The following is a 22,072-nucleotide window of genomic DNA, read 5'->3' on the forward strand; positions in this document are numbered from 1 at the left end:
GCCCTTAAAGGAATCTGATTATTCTATTACGTACACATGGCATTGTCTTAGAAATGTTTCGCCAGGGATATACATTATAATCGGGCAACGCCTGGAAGTCACGCTTGAAAAACTTAGCATGGTGATAGTGATGTCATGTGAAGCGATTACTATGTTTAAATATTCAGAAGAGTTGTACATTTAATGTGGGTTAATGTGGGGAGAATAACTTGAGATACCCAATCTGCCCTGGTGGGGGGCGCTACTGATGCTACATACGTCTCTTTCTCTAGGACGGTTACATGCTACAGCATTGCGGTAGTCAACAATAATGTTCCTTTTCCGTTACGGCACTTTTTTAATTTTTTGTATTATTTTTTTGAAAATAGACAATAAAATATAAACATGGGTGTTGGGAACAGAAAAGTATTGTTTGGGCCCAGTTAGGTAACGTCAATGTTGGCCTATAGTCATCTCGTGAGGGAAATTTAAATATAGGCCTGCTCTGGTGACAATGCAATCTAAAACACTGTGGAATAATAGCCTGGATGTTCGCTCGGAATAACAAACTCACATAGTTGGATATTCTACAATGGTTGTTCCTTCTTGGAAAAAAGTCTCCCCTGTAACAACCTGCACGTGCTTTTTTGATATACGGAGAGGGCCATAGAGTCTGCCTTGTAAGTGAGAATTATAATAACGTATATGCTATTACAGTTAAATAATGGTCTAGGGTGCTTTCGCTCATGCATGGGAATTAAACACGACATACAGTGCTATAGACCCCTGGTTGGGTTTACCGTACTCCAGTCATTATGTGCGTTATAGGGGCACATTAGACTATATCTAAGCCAGTCCTAAGCAAGCGGCATAATTTGGCCATCTAACAAGTTGAGAAATAAATGTCCTACTCCTCAAATGGCTGATAAGATCTACGACATGTAACGTTTGTGTCTCTTCTAAATATATTATAGTTCAAGCTTATAATATTGGTATTAGTCTGTCAGCAGCTGATCAGTGCAATTTACACGATGTTTATGCCGATACTTAAAAATAGATGCACTCATATACATGCACATTGTAATTATCAAATACTGAAAGACATATTGACCTACCCCTTATATGAATAAATATATTGAATATTCAATACGTGTTGGAACATACACAATTCTACATGTAGCCAAAATAACAGCAAGCACGATGAGACACATCATTTGATTCTGATTCTGGATTTGGTTCGTGAAACTTCAAAATAAAGATTTCCGCATGGATTACAAGCGTGCAGCTGAATGGTCAGAAACGAAAATATTAAAAATGGGTTATTCTATCAATTGTCCCGACTCTTGTTGGTCCTAGGCATTCTCCTAACCCAGATATTGGCGTGTGGGGTATCAGTGAGGGAGCGATACGCTGATTTGCAGTCGAGACCAATCCACACTTCTAATCCTTTTTACTCAATTATATGAGTAAAAAGGGATTAGTAAAAAGACATTACATGCTTTAAGTGCATTTACTTCAAATAGGTCTTCTTTGCTAAGTACCCTACCATAAGCGCAGAATCGACAATATCCGGTGGAGAGTTTAGTTACATTTTTACTCAAGCCTTTTGGAATGACAGGAAACACTACAAAGGTTTGCCACTCATTAGTCAACTGTGTAGTAAATATCGGATAAAAGTAGGTGATTTAAAATATTCCAACACAGATTACAACGGTGTCATGTATGTCAACGTCATCGACAAATTGCTATGGAAGTAATCCTCTCAGGTGAAATGTATCTTTTTTAGGTAGGCTATTTATGAAATTATGAATGCATATATGTTTGTGAATTGAAATGGATGGTGTGAATTAAAATCCTTGTTTAAAGGAGAATGCAGAGAAAACATGAAATAGCCAAAAGTTACAAAATACCACAGGGCTAGTTTTTTTTTCTTCACAATTTCTATTTTTATTTGGTGAAGTCCTACCACTTAATTGCCTATAACAACAATATAGTAATACTACTATTAATATAATAATAAATACCATATAACGAATAAACAGCACTTTATACAAATCATATATTATTTGGCGATATATTAATAGGTATAACAATAATAGGCAAAAACAGACAATACCTCCAACATTTGCAACAAAAACAACAATACCGTTGCCTGTGATGATAGTCATTATTAGCCCTGTGGACAGTCTAAAGACCCGTGATAAGACAATCTATATCCACGTTACATTCCTCTACACACCTCTTAAACAGTTAACTGTCAATGCCCAATTATCCCATCAGATTTACTTCTCACGGCGATACGATTAAGTCTGACAAAATATGTGGATAGAAAGACGAATGGTGGTTTGGGGCCTAAAGTTCCATCCCACCTATTCCTATTAGAAGGTTAAGAACGAAGGCTCGCAGATTCCCTCCAGGCCTGGAGTTGGCCTCAACGCACGCCTCTCTCTCGGGAATTCGCACCTGAAGCTAGGTCTGCTCGGGATCCAAACTCTAGTTTTTAATACGTAAATATGTTGCTTGTATTATATTAGTATATATTCTATAACATATTCATATTAAATTAGTAATGTAGGCCCTGTGTCTAAATGCTTTGCAACCGTCACATGAATCTGCAAGTATCTACAATACTAATTGCAGAGCGGAGACCTATGATCCCTCGGACATGACCCGTTGTTATTTCAGTCATCGGAAGCACCTCAATGGAAACAAGTTGAGCACGTTTTCCAATGGTAAACATTATCCTTAACGCATTAGTGGCTGCCATGGGAGCGGGGGCCAGGGGAATCGGCACGGCCCGCACAAATAGACTACATCAGGAACACCCAAAGAGCAGCTGGAAAATGAGCTACACAGTCTTCAGAGTTCAGTGATCAGTAATCTAGAAACTTTCGATGTTAGAACAGAGAGCACTGGAAGACAATAGGAAGACCATGGTTAGAGACTCTGCAACCTTGATTTACGTGGCGCATAAAATAAGCTTCAGCTGAAAGTGTATAGGCTAGGCCACTGTCGATCACCTAAAATCTATTCCTTAGGTGCGGAGCAAACCAATATTTCGGCTGTGAAGTGACCCTTGGAAATAAGAGAAAACGAATTTCTTGGACACAGGTCAAAAATCCTATTATCGTGCAAACAAAGCGGTCGATTACGCGTGAAGTGATATGCTTGTCAGATCTTGAAAATACACATTTCTTTCGGCACAGCTAGGTATGATGAGGAAAATACATTTAAAAATCAAGGCCTAAGCTATACATTACTAACATAAGTTAAAAATTACATGGACATTATACGGTAACGTTGTAATGGCCAATCAGTTTATTGGTTTGCTAATATGGAATGGGTAATAGTCAAACCAACTATGATATACTCAAAGTTACACCCTGCTCATGTTATCAATTTGTTTTTGTTTGTTGTATTTATAAGTCAACGTCTATGACAAAATATGAATTGGGCCATTGGGCACCACTCCATGACGTGAAACTATGTTTTAATGCCCTATGTTATGAAGACACACTTTATGCTATACATCTGAACTGAGGGAAAATAAATAGACGGCAATCTTTTTCTGATTAATAATTTTGTATTCATACCACTTGGTTTTGTCACTATACAGGCAAGCAAAATCCAAGTGTTCCTGATTTGGGATAATTTTTTGGTGACTAATCCTGTACCATAATTCATTGTTGTGCAGGATTCAATAAGATTATGATTCACAATAAATATGATGTTGTAACTTACCACTCCAATGTAGTGCAATTCAGAACTAAAATTCGTGTTGGTATGTGTAGTTCCTAAACTTCCTATGGAAGAGAGGGGGTTACAGTTCTGCAAGAGCACATGTCATGTCAAAATTTCAGACCAATAGGAAAGCTTCTATGTACAAACTCCAACTTCCATTGGAAGACCGTGCGTTGCGGAAAAGAAAAGTTTTGGAAGTCCGGCCCATGATATGTCTGGATTGAAATGTAAGCCTGTCTCCTTAGCCATTAGGAAACACATCGCAGATTTGTCCTTCTCGCTACTGTCGTTCAGTTGTTGCAGTACGGTGGCGGTAAGAACGAGGATTTGCGCTCCCCTAGACTGGTTTCCGGACGTTAGCGAAACTGGACTCGGAACTGGACGGAAGGCGTAACTCCGAGATCCCAATAATTATTTGTGGACTAAACGCAATGGGTAAGTTTACATGAAAAAAAAGGGTTTACTTTGATGGAGTTAGTATATAAAAGTCACTCGTACCCGGATGTTCCTTCTTCGTTCAAGGGTTAAATTTTGCCTAAATTATAATGACTCAATTATATGTGTATGGTGAATGTGGCAATAGTATGGCTTCACTGTTTTGCGCTTCAGTTATTTTTTTACGATGCGATTTTCCAGTTAAGATTATCAGTAGCGAGTTAGTAAACCCTGTAGCGAAGCTGTGCGTAAACTAGACCATTTGTACTGCAAATGTAACGTGAAATTCAAATACAACGATAAAATAACGTAGCCGTATGTTATGTGCAAGCGCCAAGGGTTGAACGTGTTTTTATTTTAATCATGCGCTCACTGGTGTTTTACGCATTTGTACATTATAACGGCATACTTTCTGTAGAAATCCCTATAGACCACCATTTTAGACTTTTTCATTTGCTGTAGACATAATAACTCCGCAGTGGGGTTAAAACTAAGTTTCAGACCGCAATAAGTCGAATAGGGCATGACTAACAACACTAGTCGTAGGCCCTGTTGTGATTACAACCAATACAAGTTGTCTAACTTAACTTTCATTTTGTTGTCTCTGTATATTTTTCCATGACACCAGAGCCAGCCTTTGGAGAGGTGAACCAGCTCGGCGGAGTTTTTGTCAATGGCAGACCGCTACCGAACGCCATCCGGCTGCGGATAGTAGAGCTCGCCCAGCTGGGCATCAGGCCTTGTGACATTAGCAGACAGCTCCGCGTCTCACATGGCTGCGTCAGCAAGATATTGGCGCGGTACAACGAGACTGGCTCTATACTCCCGGGAGCGATTGGAGGCAGCAAGCCCAGGGTCACCACGCCAACAGTCGTCAAGCACATACGGACATACAAGCAGAGAGACCCGGGTATTTTTGCCTGGGAAATCCGGGATAGGCTATTGGCTGATGGAGTTTGTGACAAGTTCAATCTACCATCTGTGAGCTCCATCAGTCGGATCCTCCGCAACAAGATTGGGAATCTGTCCCAGCAGAGCCAGTATGAGTCAACCAAGCAGTCGTCTCACCCACCACCACAAGCGACACTTCCATACAACCACATATACTCGTATCCGACCCCCATCGGAGGCTCTGGGACCAAAGTACCGACTCAACCAGGCATGCCTACCCTACCCGGACACATGGCTATGCACAGGATATGGCCCTCTTCGCACTCGGTAACAGATATTCTGGGGATTCGGTCGATAACAGAGCAACAAAGTAAGCATGATTTTTACTTTGGTACGTGGGCAAACAAATAGGAAAAAGGATGGGCAAGGGTTTATGGATGTGTGTGTATTTTGTGTGTGTATTAGTATGTTAGGCCTAGTGGCAAGGTAAGCAGATGTTTCGATACATACATGTCTGTATATGGACTATTTTACGTATTACTAAAATCTAGTGAAAAACGTTCTTCATAAAATAGGGGCTATTCTGGGACAAAATTTAAAAATAAATTGTAAAGTTAGTTGGGCCTTTTCCAGTATTACCGAGTGCCCAGCTTGGTGAGTGCCTAGCCTGCATGGGTTACATTTAGTTACTAGTTCAAACGGTTGCATTAAAACAGATGGTTGAAGGAAGGCTTGCACTAATAATTAAGGGGCGGATGTGGAATATTAGCGGGATAACGAAGGGAAGGCGCAGTAGTGCATGAGATGAACTCAAATCAACATGAGGTGTTCAAGGCTTTGCCATGCCATGTCTTACAACCAGATATTTTGTTATTGCGTGCCTTACTACAAAAACACTCCCTTGAAATGCAGTTTCACACACTATTAGCCAGCCATGCCTCAGTAGACTACACCGGGCCACCTTGAACTGGGCTACTGTAGGTGTGTGTTGTTGTGTGAAGACCCTATCCACGTTTGCAGAACCAGCTTTTTGTTAGGCTCCTTACAGTCATTGGATAGTTCATTTTCACGGTGTAATACAAAAAAAATAAGTTTGTTTGGGGAAAGTTTAATGTAAATATGACCTCCATCAATCATGATACATGGATGTTGTGAATACCACTTTTGTGTAAGCAAGATGGCAGTCGACAACCTATGTGTGCTTGTCATAACCGTGTCTCTGTTTGAACCGTATCGGGTCTTGTCCTGTAGCTAGAAACAAGGCGTCTATATAGAACTTGTATAGACGCCTTTCGATTTGGGAGGCTGCGGTCATTCCATGTTGGCTATTATCTTAACTCAGACAATCTAAACAACAAGGCTTCACCGCTCAAACGTAGCTCATATCTTCAAGTTGAACAAGAAATCCGGGGGAGGAATGTGTTTTCAAAGGATTTCTTTATAAACAATTTATGCATTTGCAAATTATTAGCAGATGTTTGCGGCAGGTTTTGAAAGCCGAAATAAATATAATGTACACTGAATGACTTGAAGCCTTTTAGCGCCACAATCACTTCGACAGCCCCACAGGATTTCATTAGAAATCTCCTACGAAGGTATAGCTGAGGTAGTTCTATTGGGTTATACTACAACAAGATGGGAATACATATAGTAGGCCTATACTGAGACGAAGAGCGTTTAAAAATAAAACGAAAACCTTACCCCAAGCGTAAAACTATGCATTCATTATTTGAACAGCATTTAAGTTATATCAAACGGCGTTGATAATCTAAGAGCCCTGCCCGTCTCTGTCTGTCTGTCCGTATGTATGTCTCTCTCCCTCTCCATCTTCCTCTCTCTCTCTCTCTCTCACACACACACACACACACACACACACTCACACTCAGCATTAGGCTATTTTTAAAAAAGCAAGAGAGCTAAACACTAGACCCTGAACAAATATTTTACAAATTTCTACTTACCAAATAGACAACTACACGTAAAACCTGATTTGTTGAAAGAAAATAAAGGGGTCGAAAAAAAAAAACATCCACTCAATGGTCTTCTCAAGTTACAACACTGGTGGGCTTGCTTTTCCAGTTCTAAACGTTGGAAACAGTGTATAATATAATATCCATCACGCACAAATGGGAAACGGTTCAAGTAAATCTAATTTGTCCCCACAGGAAGACGGGCTTGGTTAAATGTTCCTGACCATTACACGAAAGAATCGCCTTACTGCATTCCTTTTAGCAATGAGCTGCTTCAGTTTGATCAGTAAGGCGCGCGCGCACACACACGCACACACAGAGGTATTATTTTGATTCGACCGTAGAGAAGACAATAGCTACGTCGTCATAACTGATATTTGTTCACAGAGGCGAAAACGTTTTTTAGAAAACACAGGCGGCAACGTGTAGAGTATTATGCGTATCACAAATGATGATCGCGCAGCCAATTCAAAAGGCTTATTTTTCCAGGATTACTTTTTGTTAGGGTTTTGCTAAAAAGCTGCGTGAGGTGCGATAAATGGCCAGATATACAGAGTGCTAGAGTGAAAGGTCTCTTCGGTTCATCTCCTCTGACTTCCCTCTCTGTCTCTGTCTGTTTTGCCCCATGCAGTTAGTGACAGTTCGCCCTTTCCCAGTGCCAAACTAGAAGAATGGAGCGCTATAAACAGGACTAATTTTCCGCCGTCAGCAAGCTCTACACTAGTCAATGGCTTGCAGGATAAACCACGGCATTCTATAGAACCAGAAGCAAAATACACACAGGTAAAAGGAAACGCCTCCTTGTTGTAAAATTGCATCCTCATTTATCTCTAACCTAATTTCTGTTAATCTCTATACAAGTCTAGCACAGTATGATGAGCTTCAATTTTAGTGTTTCACAATTATTTTATAATCAATACCTAATGGGCGTAGGCGGCCTAAGCAAAACACAGAGGGTCTTGGCCAAGGCGGTTATTTATTCTGCTACATTAGGTCTTGGGCCACAATGCTATTACGTGTTGTAGTTTTGCATCAATGATTTGCATATATCATTGATTCAGATCTGTGACAAATTAACCATGCACCAGTAACCTCACAACCCATCAATTCCCATGTATGTGGTTAGGTATAGCTCGTTGACAACTTGGCATATATCATGTAGACTAGTCAACAGCTCAATCGCTGTCATTAGCATTGCCGGCCAAATGTAAAGATTTGAATACACGTTTATTGTAGTACCCTTTAAATAAAACGTTGTATTGGCCTATATACATTAATTAACCATATTTGGGAAATGTAATGATTAAATTATTTATTTATTTAATTATTACAATAATTAATAATCTCGTAGAAAAGGCATTTATCTTATAAGGTTTAAGGGATAAAATCCGGTTGAATATACATTTCAAGTAGTCAAATTTTCAAACAGCAAACTTGACCCGAGAAGTCAGGTCGTCCTACTCTGACGTTGATTTACGTCATCGGACACGATTCTTCGAGTTTCTTTTTTTTTTTTTTTGGCGAAAAGAGAAAATCCATTGCACGAACCAAAGTCAGACTGACTGACTCGTAACATAAAAACAGGCCAGCTATTAGTTTAAAGATTATTTAAAATGTTTTTATTAAAATGTTAGTGTTATGGCTATATATGCTTACAAGTAAAATTAGGACTTCCTAATTGCATTTGTTCCATATTGTCTTAGCCAACGTGCTAAAGTAAGTAATATTAGGCCTAATGTAAATTAATAATAAGAATAAAGTCTAAATAAAACGTGATTATCCCTAGACAATTTATATACTTTGGCCAGTAGACTATATATAATAGGCTACATTTATGTTAACAATTATCCGCCAATAATGACTTGCACACTGATCTAACAGAAGCTGAAAGGCATTGCTGCAAATTGTGGGCAAATTCCATCGAAGCTTAACCCACTAATAGGCCTATAGTAAAATAACAGATTAGATTTGAGTGTGTATACACTGTTTAATTCCAAATGTTTCATGAAGATCATCTCAACTGACTCCGTTAGACTGGTGTAAGAAAAGATGCTGCATTTTATGTTGCAAAATAATATATTGCAACTGTTGCAAGCAACGGGTGAGGTGAAGGCCTGGGCGAGAGGACAGAGAGCCGGTGTGCATGTGGGATATAGTGTGTGTGAGAAAGTTAAGGCATGCAAAGAGGTTAAGACTTGCACAGTTAGTATAATATATCGTCGAAGCTCCTTAGGTCCTTGTGAATAGATAAAACATATTCCTGAAGCAAAAAACTGAACATTTTGAGAGAAAAAACAAACAATTGATCTATATTCAAGTATGGGTGTTATCAATTTCGTACTGTTTGCTTTTTGGACACGCAGCATCGAAAAACCCTTTGAAACAAGCAGACATAAATAGTTTGATGATACATAGAGATCTTAATCCATTCTACACGCTACAGAAGAAATATGATGCATGATAACACACGTAGTGACATAGCTCTCTGGGATAATACACAATTTAGGTCAGTTTCTAAAATATATTTAGACCTAGACTTGTATAATTAGCTATTGATCTATTCAAAGATTTTTTTTTCAGATTTACTGTACCTAAATTCGAAGGTCTCCATTACATAGCCTTTTAATTTTGTAATGTTTTATCAACTCCGTTCAAAACCATCATGACAGTATACCTATAATCCGATAAATGTAAAAATATTTGGATTTTAATTTGTGGAACAATTTGGATTGTAATTTGTAAGGGTGTTACATATAGATCTTAATAGCTAATTAACTGAATTCTTTCAGAATGGTGCATGTTCTGTAGAGCCATATTTTCAAAGCACAGATTGCATGCACTTTCGAACTCTCTACAAACATACTATACTATTATATAACACTCTCACATTCCTTCAGTAACCGAGAAGTTTTGTGACTAAGAAATCAGTGGGGATTTAAAAAAAAAAAGCAGATTATATCCAAATTCAATATATTTGCTGAAAGAATGACTCCCCAATCCCCCCGCAAACAACAACATTGAAAAGAAACAAGTCCCTCAAAATAAAAGGTCAATGAACCATGTACATGTAAATACGAACGAAATACATTTTGTATTGAAAAGAATCAAGCATTTAAAATTATCGAAAAAATGAATGAAATCAAGATGTAGGCCTACCATACAGCCTGAAACATAATTGGCTTCTAGCTATAGTACCCGCTTGCTTTAGGTTCTCTTAACTGTACTTGAGCTGTCCCAGTCCTGCGCCTACGGGTATAGGGGTGGAGGCTATCATGTCACTCTTTGGAAGAAGAATTAGATCATTAAATTTCGATTTAAGGTAACGACACGAAAATACATAAACAGCGCCAGCGGCTCGGATGTGATGTTTAAATGGCTTTCTTCCGCTCCTTTACTCTAGAGCCTATAGATTCCATCAGACATAACATAACGTAACATTGAACATTACGTTTCATTTACAAATGACAAATACCTAGTTTTGACTGTATTTTTTGTCATTTTTCCATATACAGTTAAGCTATTATTACAACATTTGATGGATTTCAACACAATAAACAACACAAAAAACATATAACGAATAAAGTGATACTCACTGGTTATGCAGCATTAGTTTTCTTATTTCATTAAGAATGTAGCGCAGTATTCAATTAATGTATTCCTTCAGTGGCCCGCTTATAACCGTTTACATTAGGTGTTAGATCATTCCTGTAGTAGCTTAAGTTTGGACTGGTGTTATGTATGGACATGATAACTAAAAAACAAATTATCCACAATTTTTTTTTTTACAAAAAATAGAATATATATGCAAGCCAGGTTTTTTGTATTTTTGAAGAATGTCCTTAGATTGAATATTACGAATAAAGAAGAACAACAAACAAAAAGTAGACTATACATTAAGCAATCCGTGTAGAATAACCGCATATGATAGACTGAATGTAGCCAGTTCAAACAAACCTTCATGCATGTAATGTCTGTATTTATTGATTTGTTATCGCATAACGGGATATTTTTTAATATAATTGTATGTGGTACATGTGCTTGTTCCTTAACTATTTTATTCGTTTTAATTGTTAAAGACATTTTTGAAGCATGGGCCTTTAGAGGCATTTTTGTAGAAGAATGATGCACTAACTGTAAAGTAAAATTGCATTATTTAAATTGGCTAACGAAATTTTACTTTGACAATTAAAAACATGAATTAATACTTAAAAACGAAAAAATAATTATGTAAGTGCCATTTCACGCAGTCGATCTCGTTCTAAAGAAAAACACCACGGGTTGGTACAGGAAATCGTATAGGGCATAACTGGTCTCCCCTCTTCAGCAGAAACCATTATGATTCTCAGTAAGCATATAGACCACCCACTGATAAAATATCTGACAAATAATGCTGAAACAATTTGGTAAATGATTCAAGTTTTGTTTTGTCACTGTGCCAAACAGTTACTCATGCTTAACCTTCTACACATTTCTTTCCCCGTCCATTCCTTTATTTCATTCCATATAGGCAATTATTTTAACCTCTATTGTATTCTGCTCCATTCACTCTCTCTCTTCCTATCTTACCTAATGTTTACTCCAGATCCGAACTCAACCCTAACCTCACCTCTCTGCCCTATATGCCACATATGTGACTTTCCTCTGCTCCTCTTCATCACTCTACCTACCAAGCTAATCTCCCTCTTCTTTCTCTCTCTCTCTCCCTCTCTCTCTCTCTCTGGAACATTCTCTTGTCCTTTCACAGTGATCTGCCATACCGGTCTCACCCACAAAACTAGAATTACATTCTCTGTCTATTGTCTGACAATTCTCCCCCCTCCCCCTTGTTCTCTCACTCCTCTCCCAAATAGACGCAGAGTGGCTTGCACACAGTGAACAGTTCTGTCACAGCGCCCAGCATCCCAGTTTACCCCCCTCCCACCCAAGTGTCGCCCTACATGGGGTACAGCGCCACCACGTCGGCCTATGTGACCGGTCCCACATGGCAGCCGCACAGTGGCAGTGCTCTCTCTCACCACAGCTGTGACAACATCGCCGCCCCACTGGCCTTCAAGGGTATGACAGCCCATCACCGCGAAGCCATTCACCCCCACGCCGTCAGCGCCTCAGCACTGTAGAGAACAGACCCGCGGGGGGACGGATGAAGAGACCAAGGACCGAAGGAGAGAGGGAGCAGGACAGATTTGTCCTTCTGGTGTCAGCTAATCAAAATCACCTCTTCTGTATTTATGAAGGACCTAAACTAGGACCCATAACCACAAAAACACTTCCATACCAGAGACATGGCAACGAGAACTAACGTCAACACGGTTTAACACTGCCCCACTATCGACAGACATGACTGCGCGGTCTGTGGCTTCAAAGGGACTGACTGGCGGTTTGTCATACTTCCATTGCGGGTATTGTGCCATCTTCATCAAGAGATTGCCTCTTAAAACCTTGTCTGCACACTTCTCTGCAAATGTTATTAGGGGCAGAGGCGGAAGTATGACAATCACGACCACAAGAAAAAAGTTTGCATTAAAGTGTTTCAGGGTGATATAAATTGATATTTTTTTGGATGTTTGTATTTTGCTTTTTTTGTTATAATTTTGATAAAAGCAACGGTCTTAATGTTGAACCTCGTTTTTGAAATTATCAACTCAAATACATGCAGAGCTTCGGAGATGTTATCCTAAAGTTTATTTATTAGACGGACTAAGGAAGGCCTATACGGTTAAACGAAGTGCAATTACTAAAGGCCACCGTGGAGATTGAATTGGGTTCCGATTTTTCGGAATTGTAGCAGTTGTTTTAAATAGCTCCTTAACATTAACCGTACATTTTTACCGAAAAAAAAATCTCCAGACTTTTAAGTCATACGCATCTTTGTATGGAAATGAACCAGTATGTGAGAAATATATGCCACAATTTAATACATGTTCAACATTAAATATATTTTACGTAAATATAACGGTTTTAATTCGTCAGTGCATTAGGCTATTTTGTGGCCATAACTCGAGGGTCACAACGGGTGAAAATCTACAGTATTTACAAAAAACTCTCAAAACACTCTCTGCCTGTTCCTACTTGTTGCCAAATACTATTCGCTTGCAGTTATGGGAGGACACTGCATGTTGCGCGCACAACTCCAATACAGGCTCGTGCATAGGGATATCATAATTTCGTGTAAGACAGTCTTATAAAAAATTGGGAAAAACAGGACTTGGAATTCGACTAGGAAAAACGTTGCAAAATCTTTAAATCAATCGTCCTCATTAACTGCCCAAACTTAAGGGGAATCAAGAAAACAATGATCTGTTTTATTTTGCCTCAGAATGGACAGGCTAAATTCCAATTAAGCTTATGTTGAATTAGCCTCTTTTGACCATATTCATTTCATACTCCCGAATTATATCTAGGCTATTTTAAAATGCCCAACTTCTGATATAAATTACCTTGTGACCGATAAGATGTATGTATACGTGTGTCTGTGTTGAAGCAGCAAGCCGACTGCACTCCAACTTGGAGACAAGCAGTGTCAAAGCCAGACTGATTTGCCTGTGGTCTCTGAGGTCACCAGCCACCTGACCTAGAGTGTGTACACTCATTAAGTCCTGAGCAAACAGCACCAAGCTGAGGTTGTACTGCCAAAAGGTGTGTGAGACAGTGTGCTTGCCTGAAAGGATATACACTCACGTGTGAGCTTGATGACACAGGGCAGCTATTTTACATACTACCATTTATTAATATATTAAATGGGCAAGACTGAGGTTTCAAAAGGTGTGTGTGTGTGTGTCAGTGTGTAAGAGAAGTGTGTAACCTGGCAGATATTTTCCATTGTACTTCATTAATACATTAAATATGGGCCGCTAAGGAAAGTGGATTGGTGCTTGGGTCCCCACCAACCCAGCCCTCCTATGTTACAGCGTAAACAGCCTTTCCGTGTGTGTGACAGTGTAAACATTCCTCCCAGTGCTTTTGCAGGTTGGACTGATTTGACTTGGAAAGCACTCTCCCCTGCATCCAGTGGTCACGGACCGTTGCATCGGAGATCCTAGTGTTGTTTTTGACCGTATGTGAACCACATCACAGAGCGAGGTTGGGGATTGGGACTCAGCTCAGAGGGTCCGGTTTGGTTTTGTTTGACCCTTTTCCCAAAACATAACCATTAACTTAACAACTTGAAATGAATACGTACACCTAGCCCTAGTGTGAACTTTAAATGTAACCATGTCGAACGAATTCCCGAACTTACCAGTAGACAGGTTCGCAGTTTGACTGAGTGGCCAAGTTCTGTTTTTATTTCACAGAGTCAAGGTCAAAATGCCTCAAGTCCACTCTAGCCAGAGACATTCATCCACCTTGTAAAGAAGTCCAATCCTGTAGTGAATTTGTAATATGTTGTTACATGATCAGAGTCCGAAAGGTATAAAGACTCTCAAGAGTTGTGTGTGTGTGTGTTCGGGAGCTCTACCTGAGAATCCTTTTAAACCATAACCAAACAACAGGAAGAAGTAGCGAGTCATGGTGCTCTACCTTAGGACGGGAGGTGTGACACGCTACATTGGTCCGAGCACACACACTCCCCAGAGTCAACTAAAACAAAGGAAACATGATATTCTTAACAACTAAAACACACATCGTTGTTGGACCAAGTACATTTGCTTTGGCTCATACAAACAAAAGGAATACTATAGCTGCGTTAAACATACACAACATGTGGCTGTGCAGAGATACGACACAGTGATAACATGCGACTTCCCAGCGGAGACAGCGGTTCAATTCCCACTGTCTCCATTATCTCCTGTTGTTTCCAAACAGCCAATAAATCATGACAGAATATGGGGAAGGACTGATACTTCACAATCCCTGACTAAATAAGAACAGATCATTGCTTTTATAATCATTTGGGGGAGGGGAGGGGGTTAGTGTAATTTAGGTCAAATGTTATGGAAGTTCCAACAGGGCAATACTGCTGTCCAACAAAATTAAGTAGTGAAGGGAACCGTGTGTTGTTAATTAATGATGTTGAGCCTGCCTCCGTATGTCATATCTTTACACCACACAATCAGACAAGCTCCAACTAGAATAACGTTGATCAGGGTGCTACAAACATTACTACTGAAATACACAGGCTAAAAAGATGTTACCTAAAGACACACACACACACACACACACACACACACACACACACACACACACACACACACACACACACACACACACACACACACACACACACACACACACACACACACACACACACACACAGATGATCTACTAAAGATACACTGAACAGGGTGCACCAACACACACACACACACACCAATACAGGAATACATGGGGAAAGACGTGTTCATTTTAGAGGAAGATGACAAGATACAGATTGTTTTCTATATGTCCTAAAACAGCACATTTTTAAGCACAGGTGAGCAAAACTAGAAACCAGCAAATCCATTCTGGAGAACCAACACTGGGGTGTGTGTGTCTGCATAATGGTGTAAGAATGACTGGTTGGGGTGTGTGCTGTGTGTGTTGGAGGGGGTAGAGGGGGATCTGTATTGCATTTTTTAACCACGTCTTCACAGAACACTGTCAGTGTAACAAATACAGATCCTACATGCCGTCAGTAAATTCATTCTCTATCCACGTTGGCCAGGCAGGAGAGACCATGATGCACCTTCCTTCAAGTTGTGACAAGGCTACTTTATGTCTGGTCATGACTGCACGTCTGCCGAAGTGCTGCTACAGCTAGTTGGTTCCAGCCATGTCACTTTGGGATAGGAAGGAATGTGTTGACGTGGGGCTGAGAAACATGGAACACGGAGGCCAGAGAGCATGGCGATATTCCCACATATGTTTAGTACAGAGGAAGGTGTAACAGAACACGCGTGGTGGGTTAGTGGTGAGGGGGTTACCCTGTTGCTAAGCTACCAAAGTGCAAGGAGCTCAGAGTGGAGACCCAGACAAACAGTCGACAGACGCTCTGCTACCACGTCGACAGGTTCGCCGTTTACACTTCCAATCCGTCCACAGCCTTCAGCAGTCAGCCTATCACCGAGCGGTTGCTGAGGGCCTTTGGCCCGGGGCAGGATCGGTGGCCCTTCTGTTTAGTTAGAGGGCCACTCATGCGTTTATGATGAGCGGCAAAAAGAAACCCGAGTGGCTGTCACCTACTGCCAGCCTAGGGAAAGGCATAGGGAGGAGGAAGAGAGAGGGAGGGAGGGAGTGGTGGAGGGGAGTGTAGAAGAACCAGGTGTGATTTCCAGAACAGGGACCACCGCCCTGACCCAACGGTGAGTGTGTTTTTTGTGTTTATACATACAGGTGATATAGAGCGGAACCAGAGAGTGTGTAGGAGACTCCATTGACTGCTCAAATATTTGAATATCTCCAGGTTGTTGTTTTTTTGTTAAGTTAGCCTGCGCCAGTGAATCAGCCATTCCCCAGAGGCCCCGGAGCGAGGTGACGTGACAGTACACTCTTGGCTAACGCACACCGCGTGTGACAGGAATACACACACACTCAAATGTACACACGAAAACGCATCCCTCGTCCGCTCACTCACACGCAGGCACACACCGATCCCGACCCCTTTCACAAATGCACGCTTGTACACACACAGTCGACACGTTTGATTCGTTTTAATCTGCTGCTGCAAAAAAAGCATGTGATTTCATAGGCACAAAAGATTATCCATTAAAAAGACATTAAAAAAGCACAAAATATTTCAGGCACATTGCTTTTAAAAACCTTTCCGTCTCTATCCTTTTTTATGGTGATTTGTAAATTTTAGTGTATAAAAATTCCAGCTTTTTAATTCATTCCATGATATTTGAAATCTCCTGTTAGTTAAAAGACTGTGGGTGTGGCTTGAGGGTCCTGGTGCTTGTTTTTGATGCTTGTGTGTGTGTGTGTGTGTGTGAGATCGGGATGTTTGGGGGTTGAATACTGTTTGGCTGCGAGTGAGTATAGTGGACTCCAAACGTTCCTTATGATGTACAGGTTACATGGTCAGCCTTCAGCAGAAGCTGTGCATTACGGTTGTATTCCTGTTTTTCAATGGTTGTAGAAATAGGATGACCAAAGACTGGCTCAGTCGGTTGGAGGTCAGAGTCAGAGAGGCTTGTTGGGGCTTTACCCTGAGACTGTGGGCCTCTTAAGGCAGTTGGCTGATGAACTTCAGTGGGCTGCCTGGTGGGCACATTAAGACAGGCCGGCAGGCCTCTTCTCACCAGTTCTGATTTAACCACCCAGATACGTATTCATACACCAGCAGCATTACGGCTCCACCTAAACACCACAGGAGAACACGATGGTGAATAGAGATGAGTACAACACCACAAAACTCATATTCGCATTTACATTTTAGCCCTTGAGAAGACACTCAACTTCAGAGAAATTAGTTATATGTTGTTTTTATAGACCGTTTTTCAGAGAAATAACTATATCGTTATTGATTATTACCGTTATCGTTATAATGAAAGACATCTAAAACTTAAATTGGTCATAGCATTCACTATGTTCCCTAATGATTTTCATTGCAAAAAAAATAATATATATATATCTCAGTCTGTAATGACTAAACACTTCGGGAAGAAAGTGAATTCAATGGATTGAGTTACATCACCTGGTCCAAGCCTCATTATTTTGGGGATCAACCCTTTGTATAAAGCCAGGAATCTGGAGAAATATCAGAAGGAAGTAATATGACATATTAAAAAATAAAAACAATTTAAAAATGACTAATATTAAAATAATACTGGTGACACATTATCTGGCTGGGAAACAGATGTCTACTGGTATACTGCATGTGTGTGTGTGTGTGTGTGTGTGTGTGTGTGTGTGTGAGTGTTTGTGTTCCGATAACCCTGACTTGTGTGGTTCCCCACTGTGAAGCTTCTTTTCTCTGTCCCTGGGACCCAGACGTCTTGTCATATACTGTGACCCCCCGGCCCTGGTGTGTGGGTGTGTGGGTGTGTGTGCTCACGCGCAAGCACGTGTTAGAGCAATTATGAGTGTTGGCATTATTGGGTCTTGTCCTGTTTCATTCTCCCTCCCAGACTGGGTGGTGGGGGGGGGGGGGGGGTGGGGGGTACTCTTAGCCATTGGCGTTCAGTCTTGAGAGTGCACCCCACTACCTGCCCTAATCCTAATGCCTTCAAGGTGACCGTTGCCGGCATTGCCCCGTCAGGACCCCGTCCTACTACTCGCCCCCAGCCCCGCCGCGGATGGCGTTAATAAGGCTCGACCCACTTCCTCCCTGCCCCTCTGTCTGATTAGATTGACCCGCGGAGCGCCGCGCGGCTCGTTAGGACAGACTTAACGACGTCTCCCATAGGGACCACTAATTAGCTGCGACTGTGTTGTGTTAGAACATGGGACTGGACGGAGTGGGCGGAGGGGGTCTGACAGGGGGCACCCCCCTCGCTTTCTCTCTGCACCCCGGTGAAGGTCGAAAGGAGTGAGTTAGTGGCACTCCCACAGAAGCAGCACAAGCATCCCCTCCAGCACTCCCTCCACCCCCAGGCAACAATGTCACTAACAGCAGCCTACCAGGGGCAAAAAGAGGGAACCAATTAAGGGCCACTGCCACCGCCAACGTCTGTGCGTCACTGCGCCAGCCTGCACTGTCTCTCCCTATTGCGGTGGCCATGACTGCTCCAGACGACAGCTACCCTAATAGGGTTCAGCACTCCGTACACACCCTTCCTCCTGGTACACCAGGCCCATGGTCTGAAAGCAGGTCCGGTACTTGATCTCTCCCGGTGTGGGCTGGGGAGCCTGGATACGGCTCTTAGCCACGTCGAAGGGAATGTTGACACAGGAAGAGATGGTACCTGAGGCTAGGCCGATGGCAAACTTCCTCAGGAATTCCAGGGTTGGGTCCTGACAGGACAAAAGAGGGAGATTGCACGATATTAATTCGGTCGCCAATTGAACAGAGGGTCTGGAGAAAATATGCCTTTCAACCCGACCCCTGGGAAGATGGTGCAGGACAGCCAGATACGCTTTACAGGAAACAAATATTTTGCTATGCATGATGCTGAACAGCAAAACCTGAGAGATAGTGATATATCTGCTGATGTAGTGTAGTAGTGAAATCCAACATGAGAGTTGGATAAAGACACAAAAACCAAACCAAAAGATCATAGGACCATGTCTGTGTTGAAAGTATGTGTTTGAGAGTGAGAACGCAAGCACAAACACGAGCAACAGAAGACAGCACGCGGACTCGGATTCCTACTTGTGCATTTGATTGCAAAGCAAAGCTGGCATGAAAGCCCTGATAATTTTCTGGTAGCGGGGGGGATGGGGGGGGGCAGATTAGTGCTTCCTGACTGTAGTTTCCACCACTCTGATTGGCTGAGCTGAAGCACATGTCGGTTCGGGGGGTTCGCTCGGAAAGGGAGAGGATTTATAAACAGGGTTCATACAGGCAGACTACAGAGAGGTAGAGGCATATGGGGACAATTTAGACTAATTGGGCAGTGACTCTTTCTGCAGCACAGGGGTATAACTGGTACAGTACTACAGAGAGGGAAAGAAGTCCTAGTCGGCACAGAAAACACTGAGGCTTAATTAAGTCTATGGATACATATGCAGATTCCAGTAAGAGCCGGACCTTTCTCTTGTCAAAGACCTGAGCCCAGCTAATCTAAGAGGGTTTTCTCCCTTAAGTATGGAAGGGCTTCAAGTGGAATTAACATGTTCACTAGTCATTTTAGTTTTACAATATCGTTATTTATATTTCACAGCGAATATAATAGGAGAGGCTTGGATAACCAGGCAGGTGGAGATTACACATTCATTTCCAAGGTAAAGCATTATGCCAGAATAAATCCACAAGCTCACACATTCATTCCTGATAGCGTTGTATTTGCAATTTGGCATTCAAATGCACATGAACGTGGCACAGCGTATTTGACTGCCGACACGAATGGCTTGCTACGTTCAAAGGCTTTCAGAGCGATCAGTCATCAGTGCAGGCTGGCATGGGCTTTGTCCTGTAGCTAAACTAAGGTTTAAGCTTCACCTAAAACAGGCTCAACACCATCCCACCTTTCCAGGTAGGTTTTCTGCACATAACAAGAAATTATCATACGCTGAGCTTCCAGCTGAAGCTTACATCCACTTCAGGTCCATTGTGCTTGTATCTAAAAAATAGAAGCTTAAAATAACTTCCAAGCTATTTCTCTTTTCTTCCTTCTAAGACTTTGCTGATAACTACTTTATAGACTAAAATGGAATTAGCACTGGATTATGCCGCTTTCCCACCTAGCTGTCTTAAGATGAACGCACTAACTGTCAGTCACTCTATACTGTAAGAGTGTCTGCTAAAAGATTTATAAAACAAAATGAAATTCCATCTATTCAGTTGAGTCAGTAGAACATTTCCTACAAAGAGTAATGACTGGTTTTCTCTTGGAGCCAAAGACAACCAGACCACAACCTTTTTTGCTGTGTCATTATCCCTCTATGCCCACTTGAATACAGTTCACGCATGATAATAACTATCCATAACTGTCCATAAGCTCCATCCATAAATGCCAGAATTATAAAGGGCGGGAGGGAATACAGAGTAAACCCTTCAGTAATACGGCTTCCACATCAACTCCACTGTATAATCAACTTCCTCCTGAAATAATAATATACATTGTCTGCTTTCAATTAGTCCATGGGAGTTAATCTATTATGCGTTTCAAATTGCACCTTATTCCCTAAATAGTGCACTTCTTTGGACCGTAGACCTAAGAGCCATTTGGGACACAAATCGAAAGCTGCCTCCAGTTTACACACAGGGAACTGGCTGGCGTATGGTAACGTTTCCATTCAACAAAATTAACTTTTGTTTGGGAATCAGGCCCTCTCTGCCGGATGTGTAATGCGAAACTTTGAGGATGTTAGAGAGAGCTAACGGGAGGTATTAGCGGCACTGATCTACTCTAGCCTACTCCTCAGGTTTTTTCCGTCCCCTCGCTTGCCCCACTGGCTGCGGTAGTTAGGCAAACCAATCTTAGATGTCATAAGCTTGGTATTGTTAAAGGGCCGTTTTCTTAGTGCTTGAGAGCTACTTACACTGTCTATAAGACAGTAACTATGGAAGGTCTCTAATGATCTATAGGCATACAATTACAATCTACTGAAAGAGGAAATCCTTTGGTGGCTGGTCAATTTGGTGGGAAAACTGATTTTAGGTTACATAACTAGATGCAAGGTTACATAGATAGAAGGTTACATAACTAGATGGAGTTACTGGTTGTTTTTATGTTGGAGGGGATGGCTGGGGGCTGGATTTATAACGTATTTATAACTTATAATGGGGGCTAAATTTAAAGCTAATAATTTTATTTACACTGCAATTGACTAGAACCAAACAACAAAGAGACTAACCAAAACTTTAGACAGGCCTTTTCTTACTGAACAAAAAAGGAAAAAAAACACATTTAGTTCCACCTTAATGATCGAATAAAGAAAGTCTTAAGTGGTTGGTAGTTATTGTGTAGGGCCTGAACGTTGTGAAAAACCAACAGAGATGTAGGCCAGGACAGCAACAAAAGACAGGGATATTCAAGTTAATCTCCTGGTACCTGTCTGGCAGGAATGGCGTCCTTGACGTTGAAGTAGAATCCAAAGTAGATCATGTTAAAGACGCCGTGGCGCCCCAGTGTCGACGTTAACCCTTTATTCAGACCTCGGAGGCCAAAGCCATCTGCGTTGATGATGTTCCGTGCTTGGGCAAACGTAGAGGGCTGCTGTATGGCCGGGAATGAAAGAAGACAGTCAATGAAAGAAAAAACTGAACATGGATGAATGCAGAATGGGGAAGAGAAAAAAAAGCAGCATGTGTTAACGCCTGACAATAACACACAGTCATGTAAAAAAGTAGACCCCCTAGAAAGTATTTTTTCCCCTCTGTCTTTCTTTATTTTTATTTTTTAACATATTGTGACATGTGGATGTGTAATCTTCATCTCACAAATAACGGTAACCTAATTTAATGAATGATACTGAATGATGGTACTTTGCAATCATTTATTTATCAAAAAATCAACAGAAATGCAATTCCATAG

General features: G+C 41.2%; 2 protein-coding genes across 5 annotated transcripts in view; one reads left to right on the top strand and one right to left on the bottom strand.

The window, feature by feature from the left end:
- Positions 1–3,962: 3,962 nt before the first annotated feature.
- On the top strand, positions 3,963–12,581 carry pax9 (paired box 9). The gene is made up of 4 exons (XM_010898618.3): positions 3,963–4,155; positions 4,784–5,416; positions 7,648–7,799; positions 11,867–12,581. Exons 1-4 carry the CDS (start codon positions 4,152–4,154, stop codon positions 12,131–12,133), a joined length of 1,056 nt encoding a protein of 351 aa, XP_010896920.2. The 5' UTR covers positions 3,963–4,151; the 3' UTR covers positions 12,134–12,581.
- Positions 12,582–16,640: 4,059 nt separating this feature from the next.
- The window catches only part of slc25a21 (solute carrier family 25 member 21), a 115,346-nt gene continuing 109,914 nt past the window's right edge, over positions 16,641–22,072 (bottom strand). For all 4 annotated transcript variants that reach the window (XM_010898614.3, XM_010898615.3, XM_013137331.4 and 1 more), the window contains 4 exons: positions 21,590–21,754; positions 18,706–18,887; positions 17,629–17,681; positions 16,641–17,291 (listed from right to left, as the gene is read on the bottom strand). In XM_010898614.3, the coding sequence (XP_010896916.2) occupies positions 17,230–17,291; positions 17,629–17,681; positions 18,706–18,887; positions 21,590–21,754 (462 nt within the window). In that variant the 3' untranslated portion in view covers positions 16,641–17,229. The remainder of the gene's footprint in view (positions 17,292–17,628; positions 17,682–18,705; positions 18,888–21,589; positions 21,755–22,072) is intronic.

This window comes from Esox lucius, chromosome 15 (assembly GCF_011004845.1).
Source record: "Esox lucius isolate fEsoLuc1 chromosome 15, fEsoLuc1.pri, whole genome shotgun sequence".
NCBI lineage: Eukaryota > Metazoa > Chordata > Actinopteri > Esociformes > Esocidae > Esox > Esox lucius.